The sequence below is a fragment of the Alosa sapidissima genome, chromosome 13 (assembly GCF_018492685.1).
Source record: "Alosa sapidissima isolate fAloSap1 chromosome 13, fAloSap1.pri, whole genome shotgun sequence".
NCBI lineage: Eukaryota > Metazoa > Chordata > Actinopteri > Clupeiformes > Clupeidae > Alosa > Alosa sapidissima.
Window position 1 is genome coordinate 2,751,087 of NC_055969.1, and position 23,679 is coordinate 2,774,765.

General features: G+C 40.3%; 1 protein-coding gene across 1 annotated transcript in view; it reads right to left on the reverse strand.

Moving 5' to 3' along the window:
- Nucleotides 1-296: 296 nt before the first annotated feature.
- The window catches only part of LOC121680977 (E3 ubiquitin-protein ligase UHRF2-like), a 159,257-nt gene continuing 135,874 nt past the window's right edge, over nucleotides 297-23,679 (reverse strand). Inside the window, exons 14-16 of the mRNA XM_042060575.1 lie at nucleotides 17,469-17,617; nucleotides 5,252-5,350; nucleotides 297-1,896 (exon numbers count right to left, since the gene is read on the reverse strand). Of these exons, the coding sequence (XP_041916509.1) occupies nucleotides 1,750-1,896; nucleotides 5,252-5,350; nucleotides 17,469-17,617 (395 nt within the window). The 3' untranslated portion in view covers nucleotides 297-1,749. The remainder of the gene's footprint in view (nucleotides 1,897-5,251; nucleotides 5,351-17,468; nucleotides 17,618-23,679) is intronic.

The following is a 23,679-nucleotide window of genomic DNA, read 5'->3' on the forward strand; positions in this document are numbered from 1 at the left end:
CCAGATAAGATTAAAAAGCAAACTTCATATTGTTTCTTCACCAGGACTTTTCAAGTCTTTAAGGTAAATTAAAACAGTCTTCCTATGTCATGACCAAACTTAACAAAAACAAACAAACAAATAAAAACATATTTGTAGACCAAATGTCATCGTTGCACAGAAAGAGATTCCTAATCTTAATAACACTCCCTTTGTTGTTGTTTCAATTCTGAAAACACACACGCGCACGCACACACACGCACGCACACACACACACACAATTATATGGGCTATAAGAAATCAGCTGTAAAAAATAATTCATTGGAAAAACTGCACTTTAATACATCCAAATGTCAACTAGAACAATAATGTATCACTCACATCTGTGGAGATGGATTTTTTTTTCAGGAATCAAAATATTTAATAGGTACATAAAGTATTATACCATGTATAAAATTTTCAATCACAATATGAAGCAATGTAACTGTTCAACCTGACCTGGCAGCAGGTAAAAGTAACCACGTAAAAAGAGCTAATGATCAAAATAGGATAGGAAACTAAATAATAAAAATGACATTGCTCAGCATAAACTAGACATTACACTGTCTTCTTTTGAAAATCTCTTCTCTTAAGTAAGTGCAATTAAAACAAACATAACAAATAACACTAATGCCAATAGCAGAGGCAATGCAACCACATGACGTCTAAAAGGTTAGTACTGCTGTCACTGTAAAGACAGGGGAAACGCAATGGAGAGGAGGAAGTTCGCAGTCAGTTTGGAGCAGAGAGGAGCAAATGCCACATGAGAAGGTAGGCTGCACATCACAATTTACTTGAGACAATATGCTTATTCAAACATGTGCATTTGCATTGCAATTAAAGTCTGATACTGTAATAAAGAAAAAAAGCATCACCACAAAAATAAACAAACAAGAGTAGAGAACATTTAAGGAGACACAGACTCAATTTGCAAGTTAAGCACTTTGGATGGACAAGAAACTCTGAATTCAGAGGATGATATTGGTGTGAAAACTAAATAGTCCTCAGTTTTAAGATAGCACAAGGTAACCTTTGTCCTGATCACTCTGGGTAGAAAACAAAATCTGTATATTCATGATATTTTATGCACTCTTCTAAACACCAGTAACCAGTAAGCAGTTCTTTTGCACTTCTAGGAGATTAAGTTGGTGTTTCATTGAAATTACAAAAACATATTTCCAAAGGTTGCAAATGATTAACATAACTGAAAATAACTAATTTACCCACAGTCAGATATTAAAAGCTGAAATTCAGCACTGACAATTCTAACTGAACTGGTTAGATACTGGTGACTCCCTTATAAACATGCCCAATGTGGGATACTGTATATTAATATTCCCAATGTTAACCATCCTGGCATGTCGAATTCTGATCCCATTCTTGCAATACATCATGCCCAATCTAGGAAAAAATCATTATAGGATGATGCTATTTTAGTGATAAACCATACGAAGATGTTTATCTGTCCAAAATGAACACTAGTATTAACCTGGGTTGCTTGACTATTGTGATCTTCAGACTGGTATTCAAAGACATGAAGAGGTAGGGAAGGCAAGGAGAGTCTGATAGAGCTAGAAAAATCCTTGTGTCACGGCTGAGGAGACAGTGTCTAGCTGGTTTGTGATCCAGGGCAAGTATGTGTGCCTGTGTGCCTGTCTGTGTGTGAATGAGAGCTGGGGGGAGAGACAATGTTCTGCTCTATGATTTGTCTACGTCTATTAAGGGACAGGCTCATCGGCCCTTGCTGTATCCAGGGAAGAACTGATCAAGAAGCTGCTGTAGTGTCTTGTTAAGTATCATAACATAATCCTTTCCCAGGTCATGGCGACAAGCAGGGCAGCTATACACCTCAGCACGGAATGACCTTTGAAGACAGCTCTGAATCAGGAGAGAGAGCAAAAAGACAGAAAAAGACACATTTTACATATTTTGGCCAAGTATTTTCTTCATGTTAACAAAATGTCTAGTGTATCTACTGGAACTTAGATTGATACATTCAATAGCAAAAACACACCAAAGGACTAGTGATGTGATAATAGGCCTTGTTTAGGATGTGTTTATAGGCCTACTGCTGAACTGGAGAGAACTAGCTTAACTCCTAATAATAACTAGATTTGCGGTTCCGAGGAACTGCAAGAGTGGGTTTGATCAGAGGCATGGAACTCGGCCTCATCCAAGGATTCCAACGGACCTCATTTATGAAAATCGGGCACACGGATCAAAAGTTATCTGCATTAACGCAACATCCAATAAGCTAAAACGCATAAATATCGTGGTTGCTAGGGCAATCATGCTGGTTGCTATGGTGGTCACTAGAAGGCCAGCGCCTCCTGAGAGGCCTGAAGGGTCAGTTCTGAGGTTGTTGGCTGCTGGAACCGAAAAATTGACTGCATTTTCTTAAAAGACAATGTGACTGAATGTGACTGAAGTGTGGGCAAAGTTTGCACAGAAATGTATGATTTTTCCCACCCTCATCAACCTTGTCATAAAACTTGTTTAAATGATCACACGACGCCTCCTTGCTGCTTTGTCGTCTACATCAGCCTTTCTCAAACTTCTTTGACCTGAGGCCCAGTCAAGGCATACTTTGGGGTCATAAGGGCCCACCTACATGAACCCACCCCCTCCTCCCACCCCCCATCAAACTGTAATGATATCACAATTATTATTATTTTTATACTATACTGCTATACATGCACTTCAAAACAGTCAATGTTTAAAGTGCTAAGATTGTTCACAAAAGTTTGTGAAAGCATGCACATCAGAGTACTGCTTTACTAATGTAAAATATAATTAGGCCTACAATAGTTTCATTGTTTTTGCATTGTTGCATGATGCTTGCATGAGAAATGCTTCTCAAAACAACAGCAATTATATGGGTGCCGTTGTTTTGGGATGTTTCCCTCATGCAAGCATCATACACTAATAGAGTATATATATGCTATTTAATTACATTTCATTTGAATGCCTGAATGTAAGAATTCAGGAAACACAATACCAGCTTTTAACATTTCTGTTGTTTACTAGTTTATGTAAATCACATAACACATGAACTGTTTACATACTACTGATAGCCCATTACTGTACACAATAATACTGTGCCCATTCATTAACATATTTTAAACATCAGGCGTCTTGTTTACACATTTAAACCATATTTGCACTTCGAATTTCGACTCCAAATTGTAGTAACTACATCTACGAAGTCTAAGGAAGATACCCAGGTAGTCTTTTCAAAGATTACGTCGATTTTATGAGAACGCCAGCCCTCAGAAAAGCAGTAACTATTCATTCATTCACTTCCTTTTTTCTAGCTCGCAAAATCGCGGTTGTTCTGTTTACACATTAAAACCATATCTACACTTCGCCTCCAAATTGTAGTAACTACATCTACGAAGTCTGGTGTGTTTACACATTAAAACCATACTAACAATTTACATTTCGACTCCACATCGTTGTAACACCATACCAAGGGTCTTAAGAAGTGAGTCAATTTGGCTGATTACGTTTTTAACGCATTTCCATGCATTTTTAACGCTTGTCAGCTCAAAAAAAGCAGTGGCTATTGCTAACGCATTCATTTTCAATGCTTAGCATGTTAGCTAACATTAATAGGTTTGTACAGAGAATGTCTAATAATCCGTAGACGGGCTCTGGTTTGTATATGTGCGCTTACTTGAACGTTCCCTATTGTGGCTTGTGGGGTAGAATCTAACTTGTTGACACGTTTAACATTACTGTTGTTTACTACTTTATGTAAATCACATGACTATAATAAACTGTAACTTACTGAGAGCTAAGGTAAGGCAAACAGTGTGATGAATGGCCATCACGTAAAGCATATGACAACAGCAAATAGCTAACGTTTACGTTAGCCTAACTTATCGTTGACGTTGCTGTTCCGGCAACAAGGTTTCACGCAAGATTTACGCCACATCCCAGAGAGTTCTGTTTTCCCAAGATGGCGCCCGTCTGTATATGTGAACGAGACGTGAACGGTACTGTTTTTCTTTTTAATAAACCGCCTGTAGACTTTCACAGTTCTCAATGCTTCGGTTTACATGTAGATACCCTCATTATAATACGGTGTAAGTGTGTTGCTATTTGGAGCCTTGGTAGCGATTTATTTTTACTCTACGTTTAGTTCAAGCATCATTGTTTGGTGGGTCAGGTGACGAGCCGTCGAATCACAGCACAGCACCCAGAATGCATTACAACACACCGTCATGAAGGGACTCAACGTTAGGTCGGCTTTAAATAGCATACAGAACCTATTGTAATTTAACGTTGTATGTAAGCTCCACAGATCGTGGCAAGACAATTTAATTGATTGTGGACTTCTTGCCGGGTAATGATGAGTAACAGTGTTGCGTGGATGTGCATAATATCTGTATGAATGTGTGTTTCTCAATGTTATAATCTATACAACTGTATACATGACTAAGTTTGAATGGAGCTAGCCGGGCATTGAACTGGGCTGAATGGACTGGGAAAAAGTTTTTTTTATTTTTTAAATGACCTGTATGAACATGGATTCACTTTAAAAAAAGATGGCTTCGCGCTCTGCCATCTTTTTTTACATGACCTTTACACTTGGTGCTGGCAAGGCATTGAACTGGGCTGAATGGATTTGGATAATGTATATATTTTTTTTTTAATGACCTGTATAAACATGGATTGGCTTTACATGACCTTTACAACTGGTGCTGGCAAGGCATTGAACTAAGCTTCAGACAAACCCTCTGCCAGGTGCAAGCTTAAGCCGTTAGAGCTATGATGTCATAATCCAAATTCAAATCCTGAACATTCTGCCATTCATTTCAATGGGGCCCAAAAACGACGAAAAACGGGAATAACGCGAAAACGACAAGGGCCAGTGACACAAAAGTAACAAGCTCCCTACACCGGTTCGGGCCTGAATTTTTGGAGTTTGAACCGCGTCGATAGCTCAAACGGTCTAGGAGCAGTAGTCGGTACAAAAAGTGGGTGAAAAGGAATAATAAATAAAGTAAACTTAAGAAGAATGGCGAATGCTGTGGTCTTGCTGGATCAAACCCACTAATAATAATAAGAAAACTTAAGAAGAACAATAGTGGGCTTGCTGGATCAAACCCACTTATAATAAGAAAACTTAAGAAGAACAATAGTGGGCTTGCTGGATCAAACCCACTAATAATAAAAAATGGTGTACACGTGACCAAAACGACAGCTACCTAGAAATCCACACACCTACCTTACAAACATTGTGCAGACATGTAGTAGTGATGGGCTGGTAGGCAAGCTCCTGGCAGCACACACACATGAAGATCTGCTCCACCTTTTTCAGAAAGCTCTGAAGGGTACAAGACATATGTCTACTTGTGCATCATCATAGAAACATTGACAAACACTTGAAACATTGACAAACACTTTATGACATGACAAATTCAAGACAAAAGCATGATGGCAAAGATAATCTTGAAGAGAGGGGCTGCCTTCATCTTTGAAGACCTAGCTCTTCCTGAGAGTACCTCCTCTCCTAACACGCCTAACCAAACACTGAACATCCACTTCTCTCTCTACTACTGTCTCTCTTGAATACATCCCTTAGCTTTACTTACAACTCTGCACTATTATCCTCTGTTTGTACTGTAAAGTATTTATTGTTACACTAAGGTGCTTTATTACACTGTAGGTTAAATGTTATTCCTCATTTTAAGTCACTTTGGATAAAAGTTAGCCTGGTAGCCAGCCCCAAATTATCAAAATTTGTGGTCAGGAAATTTGGTCTGGACTGGTCCGGTTTGGTCTGGTTCCATTGAGAAGCCTTTATGCCCGTATAAAATTAACTCCAGTACACTCTGGAGAAATCCAGGCAAAGACTTTACTTCCTACAACAGTTGAGGAAATTCAAAGTGTCAATATACATTTCGAAGGCCTTCTACTCTTCAGCAGTGGCGTGTTCTAACAGGTGGCATCATCACCTGGTATGGGAACTGTACAGCCTGTGACGCTACAGAGAGTCAGATCACCTCTCCCTACTCTGCAGGACATACCAGAAGAGTACGAACAAGAAAGACATTTGAAAGACATTTCACACCCTGACAATGGACTGTTTAAACCAGTGTTTCCCAAACTTTTTTTCTGGGGACCCACTTTTTAAAAAATGACAATCGCGACCCAATTCACTTCAGATCTAACATGCAACCACCAATATTGCCCAAAAAGTCGGTACTCAAACTTTTCTATAACCATTCTACAGTGCCATATCTAAGTGGTTGGATATATATCTAGTGGCTACTAGGTCTGGCCCACTACTATTATAGGGTTTGGTGATGCACCGACTCCTCAGTTTTCCAATGAGATTCTGCAATCTTAATTACACTCTTGAAACAATGTTAAACATGTTCAAAGCTGTTAAATTCTAGCTCAGTTTTGTACACACACACAACCTCAGGTTGTCCTCATCCTGCTTTGAACACGGTGGTGTTGCATTTTGAGCATCGGTCAGCTTGGGAAGTTGGAAATGACTAGCCTACCGAAAAAGATCAATTTTAATGTACATCCGAGAGTTTGGGGATATTCTAGCTAAAGTTTGTGAGATGGAAAGAGGAAAATAGCGCTTACATGTCCATTTAAATTATAGCTTGATCTAATGCACTGTTGTGCATTTTAAATCCGAAATAAGAATGAATGTGAGGAGACTGCTATTAACTTCTATGGATGTCTGCTTAGCATGTTTTTTTACGATTTAAAATGATACTTTTTAGATTTTAACGGGCCAAGTTGAAGAGCTGTTGTCCGTTATTGTTCGTGCAAATATAGGCTGATTCATGTCCCTCTGCATTTTGCAACTGTGAGGTCCATGGTATGCGCCCGACAGAAATATTGTTTCATTTTGTGAGTGAGATATCCACGCTCTGGCGTCCCCTGTGTGATGTGTTCGCCCCTCAGTTTCAGAGCTATTCTAAATGCATTAAATGCTAATAGAAAGCTGTTAGCTTTCCTAAGCGGGATCACGCGGTATCACACGACTTTAATTTGTATTTTTCCAGTGAGACGCTGCAACAACCCAAACAACCGGTAGATGGCTCAAGTGAGCAGGGTGTCTCGTAAAAAGAAATGGAGCCTGGAAAACCCTACACAGACTTCACTACAGACTTTAGCAGACTGGTTTAGAAATAATTTAATAGCTAGAAATATGCCTGCCCTGCCCTAATAAAGAAATATTTGGTTAACTGTGAGTGAATCCCGTTTGCAGCCGTAGAAGAAACGCAGGACAAATTAAACATTCTGGTTTTCTCCGAGTGCAACGATGATAGACAGACATCATTTGGACAAAATATAGAGCATATTAACCTCCGTTCCTCAGCCAAATGCCTTCCTGTTACGTCCTGTTATCACGGAGTTACAGGCGATAAACGATTTTTGATGGTTCGTGGCTTCGTGCTTATTCAGTAGAGCATTTAGTGCTCTTCCCAATCCCAGACGTTCACATTGCATGTTTGTTTGTAATGGATGTAACAGCGAGATAGGCTACGCATTTGACGGCAATGAGTTGTTAACAGACATGAACCAAGACATTTAGCCCAGCAGCAATCTAGGGACTGTTTGTTATTTATTGAAGGGGCCACCGGAGGAAATTTGAGTGCTTCAGTCAAAAGTAGCATGACCCTCCCTTGCCTGCTAGAAATTGTTCAATGACCCTCCGACAGAATTGTTAAAAAAGACATGACCCTCCCCTGTCAATTGTCGCTGTCTTCCGCCCGCGCTGCTTTGCGCCACAGCCACACACTGTGATAACGTTCTTAAATCAATCTTTCCCATGAGCACAAATAATCATATGTGATTAATAATATGACAAATAATCCCTGTGCACGGGGACCGAAACAATGCATGCCAACTTTTTCTGTGTTTCTCACGTATTTTAACTTCCCCCCGCTGTTTTGCCATTATAATGTTTTCCCGTAGAATATCACATATTTTAATACTCTCATAACAGCCCTGCCATCGGGCCTGTCTCTTTGTTGCCCTGTTGCTACCCATTGCCCTTCCAACGAAACAGATGTCTTCAAATCATCGTTTTCCTTGCTTGAAGGCGAACTTACAGTGATGTTAACCTATTTAAGTTTAACGGCGTGATTGTGGTGAGAGCACGATTCATTGGCGCTTGCATGTTCGGCCTTATGTCTACGTGCGCACCTGAGGCTACTCCGCTACTAGAGAAAGAATTTCCCCTGTTTGTATGTTCACTCCAAGTTGGCCTATAACTTACCAACTCTGCACTGTAGACCCTAACTGGCTTATTTCTGTGAAATAAGCAAATTTGTTCAACTTTATGAAGCAGAATTACGCACTGGCTACTTGGAACATAACACATTTGACAAAGGACAGCTGTATGTTATAGTGACAAAATATTAACTTTCAGTGTTTTACGATGTCTTTGTCATGGGGAAGTTTTTTTCCCCATGCATTTATTCTAGGCTACTGTCAGTGACTGCCGTGAGAGAAGCAGGTTCTGTGTTTCGTTCATGTCAGTGACTGACGCGAGAGAAGCGGGGTCTGTGTTGTGTTGCGTTGCGTTAATTTATTTTCATTGGGCATACCGTGCCGTGTCGTCCACAGTTCAGTTCTGACAAAGCCGAAATTAGGCTACTCCTTTTGAAACAATGAGTGCGCGCGTTTGTATGGTTATATTGCTTGACAGGGGGGGGATCCCAAGCAGCTTTCAGCCATAAGGCTACTTTGAGAACATTTCCTAATTCACCCGACACTAATATTCAAAATGTTGAAAACTATTTCGGCATAGCCTATAAGCAGTTTAATTAAATGTAATGTTAGTTGTAAACAAACGGGCTACTTGGTGAGGCTTGGCCTCACAGATGCGCCCGTGCCTTAGATGGCAAGAAAAATCTTCACGATATAGGCCTATTAACTGATCGATTCAAGTTGACTGGGGGGCAGGGGGGGCCATCAGACATTTGTGCCCAGTTAATCCGGCCCTGCCCCCAAGAAATCATACCTTCCCACCAGCTGTGACAGCTTAAAAGAAGTCGACTCTATTCACAGACCTATTCACAAACTGGTTTTGTGGCATTTTGCCTGTTTTGAAATCCTATGCGGCTACAGGAGCTTCCAATCGTGATGAAGCAATTTTGCATTGTAGGCATAACTAACATGCAATAACGCCACCAACAACAACCAAAACTAGGCTACTCATTGTCAACATGTAAATTAAATGTAACATTATTGTGAATCAAATTAAAATGTTCTCTTTTGCAAACATAGGCATAGGCATAACAGATTAGGCTAATTTAATAATGTTACAAAGATACTACATCAATCCATATGTTTCATTAGGCTACTAGGCTATTTGTTTCGCCTTACTCTTGATTCATTTAGGCTAGGCCTTTTTATTCAGTTATTTATCATCTTCCGTCCTTGTGTAGCGCACGCATTCTCAGACCTGTCACCTGCCACTCATCGTAAGGGAGGTGTTTGGAATCATTCCCGCGTTACAATCATCAGCCAATCAAGGTGGTCACTTCAGTCAAGCTCGTGCATGAGTAATAACGTCATCCATAGCAACGAAGACTCACTCACTCTTAGTCAAAGATTCTAGAGCACTCAGCTCCAGAATCTGTTCAGGAGTTGTCATTTTCCCTTACTAAGAGTAGGTCTGAAAGGCTTTGTGAATAACTTAATAACTTAACTAAGATAAACTAAGCTAAAATCTTTTATTGCTATTTAGGAGTAGCCTACTCCTAGATAAAAGGCTTTGTGAATATGGCCCCTGGTGTCTAACCCAATGCATAGCCCATTTACACAAAATAATGGTCGAATATTAGGCTACTGATGATCATTGTTATTTAAGAACATGCAGGGCACCAAAAACATCTTGCTCGTAAAAAATCATCATACCGCACATTGTGGCGGGTCTGTTATTTAACCTACTTACTGTAGGCTGCGCAAACCACAGGCCTTTATTTTGGGCAAGCCTGCATTCGAGGCAGGCCTTCTGTTGAAGAATTTTATATAAAGCCTGCTAACAGTAATCCTCCTGCCCCCGATACCACAGCTGTGGATAGTGTGGAATGTTCAAGTAATAACACAATCCAATGTGTGTCTCAATTGTCCCCCACTGACCACCTCACACATTTCTCTAGATTTTGCAACCTTACATGACACAATGGCATAAAATGCCAGTTTTTAGGACACAGAATAATGTTTGTAATGATACCATTTAGGCCTACGTTCAACAGTAACATAAGTGTAATGAGCTATTCATTGTCGAAGGTGCATGAAGTGAAATTCTTACTTTGGAAAACAAACATTTGCCGATATCATTGGATAGAGAATAGGCCTACTTATTTATTTTTATACGTAGCCTACAATGGCCAGTTCAGACAAAGCCGAAATTACTCATTTTGAAACATTTGTATGGTTTATATTGCTTGACTTAAATCCCAGAGAGTAGGCTAGGCTACCGCACCCCACAGTGATGGGCCTAGCGGTCTTACGCGTTCAGTGTGGGGTATAAACAAGCTGAGAATTTAGCGGTGTCACGTCTGCCTGTCACAGACGTGGGGAGCTGAAGCTTGGGATACAGTTACTACAGTAACAGTATTTTATTTTACTTCTTATGGAATATTTTTTTTTTCACTTTTAAGGCTTTGTTTGAATGCTGTTGGAACAAATAGTAGTTGATTATAAAGGCAACTTTATGTTGCAATATTCTGTGTGTTCTGTACTGCAGGTAACTTGTTAAGCCAGTGGTTCTCAAACTTTTTCTTTCATTCCCCACTTTGATCAAGGAGGCATTGACTGATGATAGTGGAGATAACGTGTTATACCGAGGCCTTTGCAAGTCAGCAAGTTTTCGATGTCCCAAACGGAGAGCCATACTTTATTGTTTTAACGATCTCTATGCTACTCACCAAAATGTAGGCATGGGAACATGATGAAGTATCCAACTGTCGTGTGTTAAATTATTGTGATTACGAGCCAGTGGTTTTCAAACATTATGCGTGACTCGGACATCTAACAAAATGCAACAGGCTCATATCGTCCTCGCATTCGCAAAATGAGGACATACAGACTGCTCAGATAACAGGTGTACCTCCAGTTATGCACGGTTTTAGTCGTCATTTAAATGTGCTGGTGAAACAGTTGTGTACTCTATTGTTATTTATCCCTATTCACCCACGCCGTCAATTCTGTGGCGCAGTGCGTTAAGGCCGGCTGATGACAGCCGCGGTTACGCAGCCGTTATCAGTCCCCTGTCCAAGAGTTCGAATCTGGGTTAAGCCCATATTTTGAGAAATGCTGAATAGACCACAACCAATTTCAATTCTTCAACACGGTCACCATTAGACTAGAGGGGAGAAAGAATGGGAAAAGATCTAGACACAGTTCTTCCAGAGCTTCGTGCCAAGTAATAAGCGTTGAGTCGAGATGTTTGTGTGAATGAAACGAAGCGTAGGCCATAGTGTGACATGCGTAAACCAATGGTGTAGAGATAACGCCACAGGGTTTTATTTAAGAGAGCCTACGTTTGTATATAGGCAATTTATATTCACAATACTTAGGCCTACTAAAATAAATAGTATTTTATTTGTATTGGTTGTTTAGAGTAAAAAAAAAAATCGGTCGGTCTTAACGCAAGTTTACAACCGGCAAGTCAGTCGGACTAAAAGGGGAAAAACGTTGCCAGATAGTATTAAATCGGCAACAACATTGTTTTCTGCAGAAGCCTACCCAAGGCTACAGATTAATTCTGAACAGTTATTTCTCTACTGGCTCAATTATCACACCACTGTTTTGATTTGCGTAGTTGCGTTACCCCCAACACTGACAATAATGTAGACAGCAAATTTCGATTTCGATTTCCGTTACCACCGTGTAGTCAAGCCTTAAGCCATACCCAAGTAGCCTAAATTGAGGTTATGTTTAATTATGCATGATTTATTTTGTTATTGAATTCGTAGGCTGGGATTACTCTCGCCAAGTCTCCTGCTTTTTCAGAAGGGGCGGCAGGCAGAGCGATGTACAGTGGCAGAGCGACGCACAGTGGCTGAAAGTGGTACTAAATCTTCACGCAGCTTCACGCCTCCTCGTAATGCGCGACTGAAGTGGTCATTTGATAGCGATGCCCACTGTAAGGTATAAGCTAGGCCTATTACACAACACAAATTGTCACTAGACTATGTTGGCGACCCAAATAAAATCTCCTGCGACCGACCCAGTCTTTGGGAACCAATGGTTTAAACCACTGAAGCAGACATTACATGGCTAAAACAAAAATACTAAGTAGGAGTTTCTTTCCTCAGGCCATCCGCATCCTCAACACACATAATACTCTTTAAACTACATTACATGGGCTTGCGATACTGCACTTACACACACTGCACTTCACCCCCCCCCCCCCTTTTCTCTCAACCTTTTTATTAAATTCCTTCTAAATCTTTCTTTCTTATCCTTATAATTGGACACCAATGCACGTTGAGCAGCTAAATGCCATTTCACTAACGCATTTTCCGGACTATAAGTCACACTTTTTTTCATAGTTTGGCTGGTAAATTGGTATAAACACAGTACCAGCTGGCGACTTATAGTCAGGTGCAACTTATATTTTAATATATATATATGTTGTTAAAGGTAAACTATGCAGTATTGGCAATTTCTTACTGTTTTCTCGGTTTTTGCTTCTTTTTCGCTGGCTCTGTCATGACGAATGTCTGAGAAACTCCATCACTACCTTTTTCTAGCCGGTGCCTGGCGTGTATTTGTATTTGAATGCAGTAAAGCAATTCGTTACACTCGTTATACTTCCTGACACTGAGTCCGTCGGCCCGCCGGCCCACAGTTGCAAGGGTGGTTTTTCCGCTCACAGGCGCTAGGGGGAAGCGAGACGGCCACTATTCAACCCAAAAAAAGTCAGAGCAGCAGTCTGCTCAAGCATCGCTCTCATCGTCCAGCAGAGGAGTGTCACCTTTTGTCTCCCACTCAAGGATTTGAATCGGTTCACGGAACGAAAACGAAAACCAGAAACGTTTGATGTTTTGCTAGGAACAGAAACGAAACCAGAAACTTTACATTTTTATATGTTCCGGAACAGAATCGTTTATCTAAAATAATGGTAACCGGTTAATATCGTTATTGTTTTTGTTCTTTGACAAGATTTCTGTGCAATATGACTTGGTGAGGTTGACTTCTGGTCGTTCACTCATTGAGAGAAATGTAATAAAGAAGCTTACCGCCAGCTGTACAGGCAGAATCTTTTGTCATTTCCTTCTGGGCCCTGACAAGGTTTGCGGCATTTGTTTAAAAGTTTAATATTCACAATGACAGTTATGTACACACCATTGTGGTTTTGTATTGTCAGATGACATAAGAGAGACAAAAATTCACTGATTGGGTCCTGACCAGGTTTGGCAAATTGATGTTCACAATGGCAGCTATGTAGCCTACCATATTTCAGTTATTTGCACAGATTTAGCTATGTGAGTTGCATAGACTTTTAGATGGATGTAAGAAATACAGTGATGCTTCTGTAATGTTTTGTGGTTTTGTATTGTTTGATGACATAAGAGAAACAAGTGCCCTGATTGAGCCCTTGGGCCCGGATCTCACACGGACTTGAGTGTTCACACATGACCCTCACGCATGGACATTTCCCGGGTAGGTCTTGTTCATACCTGAATAAATAGTCTGGGTTAGGTGAGGGCGGAGCCAAGGTTTAGCTTGACAGGAGGCGTGAGTATGAGGCAAAATAAATGCGGCTGTTGTCACGTTGTTTGTTTACTACATTCAGCATGACCAACAAACTAGCAGTAGTAGATTATATCTGTGTGTCAATACTTAGAGTGCTGGGTCGCATCCAAATCATCGAGAAGAGAGGAAAGTGTGAAATTCAGTCAAGTCGGAGAAGATACAAAGCAGCAGCTTTCTTTTCTATAAAACTTCACCGGATGAGGAAAAGAGCTGCTGCATTTTGCCTGTATGCCTAGCAGCAGCAGCAGCACGAGAGAACCATATGGAGGCATGAGAGACCTAGCGGTGAACTGTTCTGGACAGATGTTCTAGAGAACTTTGATGATGAACAGTGGAGCAATCATTTTCATATGAGTTGGTGTACTTTTGAATTCGTTTTAAGTCTGGTGGCACCTGTATTAACACGGCAGACTACATACAGCTGAAATTATGTATTTCAATTAATCATAAATGGCCCTGATATGTCACTAGACATGTTCTTCTATCAGTCCTAGTGCTACTGGACCTTAGTGCAGCATTTGACACTGTTAATCACAATATTTTCTTACACAGACTAGAACACTGGGTTGGATTTACAGGCATAGTTATTAACTGGCTGAAATCATACAGGGCTCTACACTAACATTTTTTTTCAGGAGCACTTGTGCGCCCAAGTTAAAATATTTAGGAGCACAGACAACAATTTGGGCGCACAGTCAGTTCTGTACTTAACTTACACATAATCTAACATTATACTGCAGCTAACAGTAGGCAAACGTTATGCCTACTTTCGTTTTGCACTTCAGCTTGTATTCGGTGTAAACAAACAAGCATGCGTGGAAGCCTGGAGTTGTCAGTAGCGTTCTACCTTTGAATAAAATGGGAGTATTACGGGAGGCTACTTTTGTGCCGGTTCGCTACAGCTATATTTTGCATATAGCAGCCAATACGTCAACTGGGCTAAAAGGCATGTTAGGTTACCTTTCCTTCTCTCACTGCATTCTCAGAATCTCATCCTGTTCCTCCTATATCCAATGAATTCGGTGGATAGAAGAACTAATTTCTTCAATCTTTGCATCTTGGCTGGCTAGTCTAACTTTCCGCTTTTTCTGCGCGCTCTTGGATTTGAAGCGACTACTAGCGAGTCACAACGCGAAACTGCTAACGTTGATGGGAGGTGTAGTTTTTATGCTGCATTCGCGTCTTGATTCTATGGTTTGCACCAGTAATGTTTCTCGATGTTGCGGTGTATTTTGTAGACAAACATTGACATGGTTAGAAGTCATTCGCACCAGTGCGGCTAAATATTTTTTTGGCACTCGCACGGCATCATTTTTACTCGCATGTGCGAGTGAAATGGGCGCACTGTAGAGCCCTGTCATATCTACAAGAAATAAGTTTCCATTTTTTATTGGAAACTGTACCTCAACACCTGTCCTTAACCTGTGGTGTTCCCCAGGGGCCGATCTTGGGGCCACTATTATTCTACCTCTATATGCTCCCACTTGGACAAATCATCCAAAATAATTTGATTTCATATCATAGCTATGTAGATGACACACAAATTTACTTAGCTTGGTCACCAAACGACTATGGTCCCCTTGAATCTCTGTGTCAGTGTATAGAAAAAATCAACAACTGGATGTCTCAAAATTGTCTTCAGCTGAACAAAGAAAAAAGTAATGATAGTAATTATATTTGGTAAAAAGGAGGAAAGACTTAGGGTTGCCACTGTCCTTGACACAAAATGGTTGAAAGCAAAGGATTCTATCAAAAATCTTGGTGTATTAATTGACAGTGATCTAAATTTTAACAGCCACATGAAAGCGATAACTAAATCAGCTTTTTACTACCTCTTGTACTAACTTTCGGATGACATTAAAAAGGCCCCAACTGTAGCCAGTTTTAAATCTAGACTCATGTTTTCTGCTAACTGCACTGAGTTATAATTTCTGAATCTGTCTTGAAAATTATTCTACCTTGTCTTTTATTTTGTCTTTTTAATCATTCTCTATTTTTAAATGATTTTACCTTGTGTGTTTTATGTTTTCTTTTTATTATGATCTTTACCTTTTGAACTATTCTTTGACTATATTGCCCTTCTATGCTTTTATTTGTTATTATTGTTTGGTTTTGTTTATGTAAAGCATCAACTTGTTGAACTCTGTCAGTTAAAAAGGAACAATACCATTTCATGATGAAAGAGCTTACATTCATCTGTTTCAGTATCTCCAGTAGTAAATAAGCCTGAAGAGCAGGCTTGGAATTTCACCATTCTGGGGGCAAGGCCACTTGGCCTTCAGTTAGGCATATTTGGTGGGGGGCACAAAGGCCACATGTCAGGGCACCAAGGCCAAAGTTAACTATACAGTAGTAGGCTATAAAAATGATCAAAGTTGTATTTAGCCTATTCACTGCAGTAGACTTGCATCACTGTATGAAACATTACAAAAACATGAAACATGACATTACATATAACTGTAAATCATCTGATCATCTAATATTTACAGATATCTAGGCTATATTTAACATTTATTTTATATTTGGCCTGTCATGAAATCATGTATTGAACAATTTAAGCACAGCTCAGCTTTAAGAAACTCAAACAGCCTAGATGCATGCTTAGCAGTTTGTGATCATTAAGGCTACTTTCACAAACTCTCAGTCAGCTGTCCTCTGATTTACCGATATCTAGGCGACATTTGTAATATTTATTTTGTATTTGGCCCGTTATGAAATAATGTGGAACAATTTAAACACAGTGTAAAACTTAAAGCCCAAATTGGAGACATCCATGTATGTTGAAATGTACTGCAAATTCAAAACGGGATTACTCTGAAACGGCTAACTGTACAGGGGACTGCTTTACACTTTTGTGTTCGGTAAGGTCTGCTGTTTTTTCTGATATATGGTTTGTCATGTGTTAAACGAGGGGTTCGTGAAGTATTCCACCGAGATGAATGGGTAGGGAGATGGACGCAAAACCTTCAGTAGAATTTATGATTAAATTGAATGATATTATTTACTTCTCTCGCGAGAACCGTTCACCGCAGCAATTAGCGGCTAACACCGTTTAAAAGCTGAGAAAAGCGCTTTCATGTGATACTAGTGATGTCTGTGTGATGAGTAGGCTACTTCGCGAGTAATTCAACTGAGAAGAATGGGTGAATTTTGACGCACTTTCTTTCTTGCGCTGTCACTTTCTCCACTGCGTAATTTGTGCTGTGAATGCTAAGATTGTTTTGACAGGCCATAGGCTAAATATATATCACTATTAGTAGGACGCAAAGCAGAATATTGAAAGAAGGGGGCACCAAGGCCACCATGGCCTGTAAACCTCTGATTTTCAAAGGGGCGTCACGGCCAACGCAAGGGGCTACGACGGCCATGGCCGTCGTGGCCGCCGTGAAATTCCTACCCTGCTGAAGAGTATTAAAAACTGAACTCAAATCTATAAAGAGTAAACGTGCATTAGCCTTGGTGTCCTCAACTTGTTTCAAAACTACAGTATGTGGGTGATGCTACCTTATTACTACAAATAGAACAGAAACAGTTAGTGAGAAACGAGGAAAAGAGGAAGAGATGGTGGGAAAGAATAAATAAAATGTAAATGGGTGTACAAAGGAATGAAATGAAAACACCAAGCAGCTATACTACACAACTACAGATAAAATATCGAGCAGAGAATGAAAAATATGCATCAGGAAAGAAGTACATACTGGCCCTTCGATGAGGAACTCCATTACTTCATCCCATAACTTCTTATTGGGCTGGTCCTCTTGGATCAGGTTTTGCTGCTCCTCAGTCAGCTGGAAGGCCTCCACCCCTTTCTCCTTTGGGGGCTGAGTAGCACTGTTTGAACACATATCTGAGGAACAGAGCAAGAACAGAACACAATAAATACAAATTCAAATATAAAACCTTTCAATGTAATACAAATTAAATTGAAAACAAGCCAGCAAAAAAGAATACAGATTGATTCATTCATTTTCAAGAAATATGTGAAGGATAATGGACTCGATTATGGACTGACGTTTGGTTATCAGAGAAAGTAATCCACGTTAAAGGTGGTAATGTTTAACACCTCACCAATGGTGTTTATCACCGGGAGAAAAGAAATAATCTTTTCTGATTAACTGGTGGGTGGCTATTACTTCTGATATGGGACACCTATGACATAGATCTGGTAAAAAAGTTTAATCACTGTTTCATATCAATGAGCACTGATTGGTAACTATAACAACCATAGTAAACGACGGTTGAGCCTGGAAGTAGGCTTTGTAACAATGGAATCATCTGTGAACAGGCTAACTACCCACTGTTATCAAAGTTAGGGCCAAAGTAAGTTGTTCAACAAACTGTTTGAAGTTGGCTTCTTTTTAAACTGAACCGCTTGTTTCCTCTGAGTGCTATAAAGGCATGACTATTGGCTATAGTGGCAACTGATAATTGGGATAGCGGCCTTCGAGGAGTCCCGTTATACGGAATTAGTGGACTCGGCAGAGGCTGCTGCGAGTCGGGGAGTCCTTTGCCTCCGTCTCGTCCATTAATTGACAGATCGCAAAAATGGTGTGTATGTTTATGTGTGTGTGTACAGTGGGCATTACTTCAAACTGGCCGGCTTCAGGCGTGATTTGCCCGTGACCTCACGCGGGATCACGAAACTTTAATTTGTATTTCTCCAGTGATGCTGCAACTTCCTAAACAACCGCCAGATGGCTCTTGTGAGCAGGGTGTCTCGTAAAAAGAAATGGAGCCTGGAAAACCCTACACAGAATTTACTACAGACTTTAGCAGACTGGTTTAGAAATAATTTAATAGCCAGAAATATGCCTGCCCTGCCCTAATAAAGAAACATTTGGTTAACTGCGAGTGAATCCCGTTTGCAGCCATAGAAGAAATGTATACGCCCTGGTTCATTAAAAAGTATTTTCTATGTTTCAGGAAAGGCTTCATAGGGTGGGTTACAGTTAACAGGATAGTACCCAAATGTCAATAGCCACAGAATGGACTTTGTTTGGTATGTTTTAGGAATCATTAGCCGACATGCTTTAGGCTACTTCAGCAGATTTTGTTAGTTTATTTGGAGCTCCTTAAAATAGGCCAATTGTTTTTCATAAGGGTTATAGGTTTTCAGAACAGACAAGTCACATACAAACCACTGGGGCAGGTAAGAGCTAGCATACCCCAAATATACAATCAGATACTGTGGAATTTGTATAGGCCCTGACGGTTAAAAATAAGAAAGAGTATCGGACAGATCATGTAATGTGCAGTAGCCTATAAGGATAAATCGCGCTGATTTGAAGTGACCTATAATAACTATCAGTGAGCCGCAGTGTCCCTGCAGCTGGCGCAGCGCTTCACTTTTTTGACACTGCAATATGCATACATGAAGTCCAAATTCACCCATTCTTCTCTGTTGAACTCCTCGAGAAGTACTCATCACACATGTGTCACATGAAAGAGCCTTTTCTCATCTTTTAAACGGTGCTAGCCACTTGCTGTGATAAACGGTTCACGAGGAAAATAACTTTTCAAGAGATTTAATAATTATTCTCTACGCCCATCTCCACATCCATTCCTCTCGTTGGAATATGTCACACACTCACAACACATGACAAACCATATATCAGAGTAAACAGCAGACCTACCGAACACAAAGGTGTAATGCATTCCCGTGTATAGTTACAGTAGCCATTCCAGAGTAATCCGGTTTTGAAATAAATTGTAGCAAAATTCAACATGGTCTTTAGGCTTTAAGCGCCAGTTGTAGTCTGCATGAACAGTTCTTGCACAAGACACTGTTTTGATTTGCGTAGGGGAGGTGCGGGCTGAAGCCAACCTGTTTCAGGGAGAGCGGTGCAAGGAGAGAATGCGTGCTCTATCCTGCGCATATATCTACAAGGAAATAATGTGTCTAGGCTAATCTATATTTTCAATAAGCAATCACTGCATGCCTATGGAAACAATAAGTCAATATATTAGAAATATCAAGAGTAACGCAGGAATGGATGTTACAGTTATTCAGTAACTGTAACGAATCACTGAAATTTGAAACTTTGTAACGCCCCCAACACTAACAATAACGTAGACAGCAAATTAAGATATTTTTTCGTTTTGTGGAGCGGCATCGGTAGGCTATCAAAAGCAGATTTTGATTTTCGTTAACCACTGTGTAGCCAAGCCTTATGCCATTCCCCAGTAGCCTAAATCGAGGTCATTTTTAATTATGCATGATTTATTTTGTTATTGAATTTGTAGGCTGGGATTCCTCTCGGCAACAATTAGGCCTATGGGTAGCCTCCTGCTTTTTCAGAAGGGGCGGCAGGCAGGCTACTGACAGAGCGACGTACAGTGGCAGAGTGACGCACAGTGGCTGAAAGTGGTACTAAAGTTTCACGCAGCTTCACGTCACATAATGCGCGAATGTGTGTGTGTGTGTGTGTGTGTGTGTGTGTGTGTGTGTGTGTGTGTGTGTGTGCTTGTGTGTGGGGGCCAATCATTTTTTATCCTAGGCCCTACGGTTCTTGCGATATAACAACAGACATTTCAGGTGAACTGATTTTTTTTTTATTGAAGATTAACTTGTGAATCAAACCAACCTATTTTAAGGACCTGTCATGCATGCTACCTCTTGAAATAATTTGGTGTTTGGACACTGACTGACCGTATGTAGCGCCACTGCTTCCGTATGTATGGCAGGAAAGTTGCGACTTAAGCCGGATATGAATTTCTCAATGGATTGCTTCGTATCACAACGGACATTTCAGGAGAACTGATTTTTTTCGTGAAGATTAACTTGTTGTGAATCTAACCAACTATTTTAAGGATGTATCATGCATGCTACCTCTTGAAACAATTCGGTGTTTGGACACTGTCTGACCGTATGTAGCGCCACTGCTTACTTATTTTCGAATTGGAATTGGACCTAAAATTCAGAGCTCGGAATTCTCCAAGTCTTTGAAATGGCTCAGGCAACTCAGTCAATATTAGGTATATCATTGAGAAATTTTCACAGCCTATTCCGTATACTGTGTAGAATGATCTGATGTAAAAAAATATGTAACATAAAAAGCTGGGTTATCACAGGCAGGGTCACATATGAGCTGTCAGAGCCCCATAGAAGTGTGTTAAGAAGAAAGGGCTTGCCATTCTCGTTACCAACAGATGGTGTAATCCAGGACATATCCTGGGAAAAGTCTGCAACCGGGACATTGACATATTAGCATTAGGTCTACGTCCCTATTACATGCCAAGGGAGTTCTTTCATGCAATAATTATTGGTGCTTATATCCTGTTATAGTTCCTGTCGCAGCACCCCATCGCTTTCATTGCAATATCTGGGGATTTCAATCACATGATTCTCTCCTCCACAATGACCAACTTCACCCAGTTTGTTGACTGTGCAACCAGAAAAAACAAAATACTGGATTTACTGTACTCCAATGTAGGGGTGCACCGATCCGATATTAGGATCGGATATCGGCCCCGATATTGACAATATAGCTGGGTCTGGGATCGGAAAAATTAGCAGATCCATGGGCTGATCCGAATTTACTTCAACTTCAACTTCAGTGACATGCAACCAGCCACTTGCATTAGTTTGTCATTAGGCTACGTCATTAGGCTACGTCATTGTTTTTACAGTCTGCCCGTCATTATATTTCAGGTTTACTATTCCTCTTCTCTCTCCCCTGACTTCACTTGAAGTGTTATTCTATTCCATGTGAGTGGTACTTACAATTACACTTACAATATCCTATTCGCACTGTACCTTTATTGTAACTCGATTATTGTAGGTCGGTTAGCGTCAGCTAAATTACTAAATGTAAATGTAAAATTAAATTACACTAAAATAGTCTCTGTCCCAAAGGTTTAAGGGTTTTTTCACACTTAGTCCCTTTCAGCCTTTTAAACGAACTCAGATTGATGACATTTTTTGTGCATATGTGAACATGCAAAAAAAAAACTCAGACCTCTCTAATGCAAACCGAAATGATACCACCTCGGGAGGTAGTCTCGGCTCGGTTCGCTTTGAAGTCTGTGTCACGGTTAGCATTATCTGTGCATTGTGAACACAAATTGCCCTGGGTTCTCTTTCACATTTTGCATTGTAGGCTAGCCTATTTTGTCCTACTTGACTTGCCATTGCCAAAACAGAAGGCATGTCGTTTATTATATAGCCTAAAATAAAACTATTATCATTAGGCTCATGATAGGCCTACATACATTTGTAATGTTAAATTGGCTAAAGCCAAACAAGTGTGCTCTAACGTTAGGCTGAATATCTTTTCAGCCAAGCTATTTGTAACTAACAATGTAGAAATCAGCAAACTTTTGATTGTATTAATGCAATTAATATATATTAATATTAATATCTATTATCTCTTTGTTAATCTGCTTTAACTTTTTTAATCTAGGTGGCATTCCACCCAGTCCACCCAGAGTCAGAGGCCTACCCTCTGTGATATGAATGAATGTTCTGCCTTCATATGCTCAAGCAGGCCTTTATGTCCATGTCGCAAATGTCCGACTTGCTGCAGCCACAATCATCTTGAAAGTAGCCTAGCCTAGGCCTGACAGGAGATAACATTCTACAATTTACACAGATTTTTTCTCCTCTGTTGACCTCGCGACGTTGTTGGCTAATTTGTATATGCTTATAAAAACAAAATACCACTTAATTTCGGGTTAAAATGCATTAACGCGCGTTACTGAAGTTTGTCCCGACTCCCGAGTAAAATATGTACCAATTTTTTTGTAATGCCTTAAATTAGCCTACCACGTTACAGCAAATTAGGCCCATTAGGCCTACATTATGCCATTTTTATAACGCGTTACTCCCAACACTGTATAGGCACAACAAAACACTAAGCGGGGAATTAACCCAAGTGCGTGCGTAAAGTAAAAAATGCGTAACTACGCATATTTCACCCTGCCAGAATTCTCCCGTGTCATTTACGCGCGATAGAGGGAGTTACGCGTTTTGGCACCCCCAAACTCTGGGTGCTTATTATGTTTACAACTCTTGCGTGCATTCGGCCACTGACTTTCCAGCTGGGTCTCCAACATGTCGCTCTCAAGCTCAATCGCTTGCCGCCTTGCCAGAGCTTGCCAGAGGCTGAAACACGCTACTACATTTAAACACAATTGTTGCCGCGACTCGAGGCATTCCAGCCTACGAAATTAATAAAAAGTAAATTATGCATAATTTAAAAATAACTCAATAGGCTACTTGGTTACGTAATAAGGTTTCCATTACAGCACCGTGGACGTTCAATGAACGCATGAAAGCGGATGGTTTGTTTGAAATCCCGACACTCTTTCAACTACAAGGAACGTAATAGTGATCATCAAATACCTCCCCAGATTTCAGTGCCCATCAGTCCCAACATTTAACAATATAATTAAACAGTCCAAAAGTAAATTAAATATCAAACTAAACCTAAAATGTATTGCTTTTGAAGGCCTACCAGTATACCCTCCAAGAAACGCATGTCTCAAAATAAAACTCGCATAAGAAATAAAGGGCTGTCTCAAATACAATCCTGCCCCTAAAGGCCTGTACTTTGTCTTAAGACCCCGGCTAAGTAGAGAAACTGGCTTCAGATATCCGACAGAGTGAATACGAGATTGTGCAGTCTTAGCTGTGGTTAGTGACGTGATGCTGTTGTCGCTGCGTGTGTGACGGAAGTGGAATGGGAGAATGCGTGTAACAAAAAAAAAAAGCTTACGAGCGATTTATGCACAAATGGGAGAATCCAATGAAAATGACAATGAAGCACTAAACAGATGCTGAAAACAGCACTGGTATTTCGCACGGCAAAAGTGAGTGGGACACGTCCCACCCTGGTATAATGGCTCCGACGCCCATGTGTGAGAATCACGTGTGAAGCCGGACAATTGAATGTAGAACCCACTGTAGGC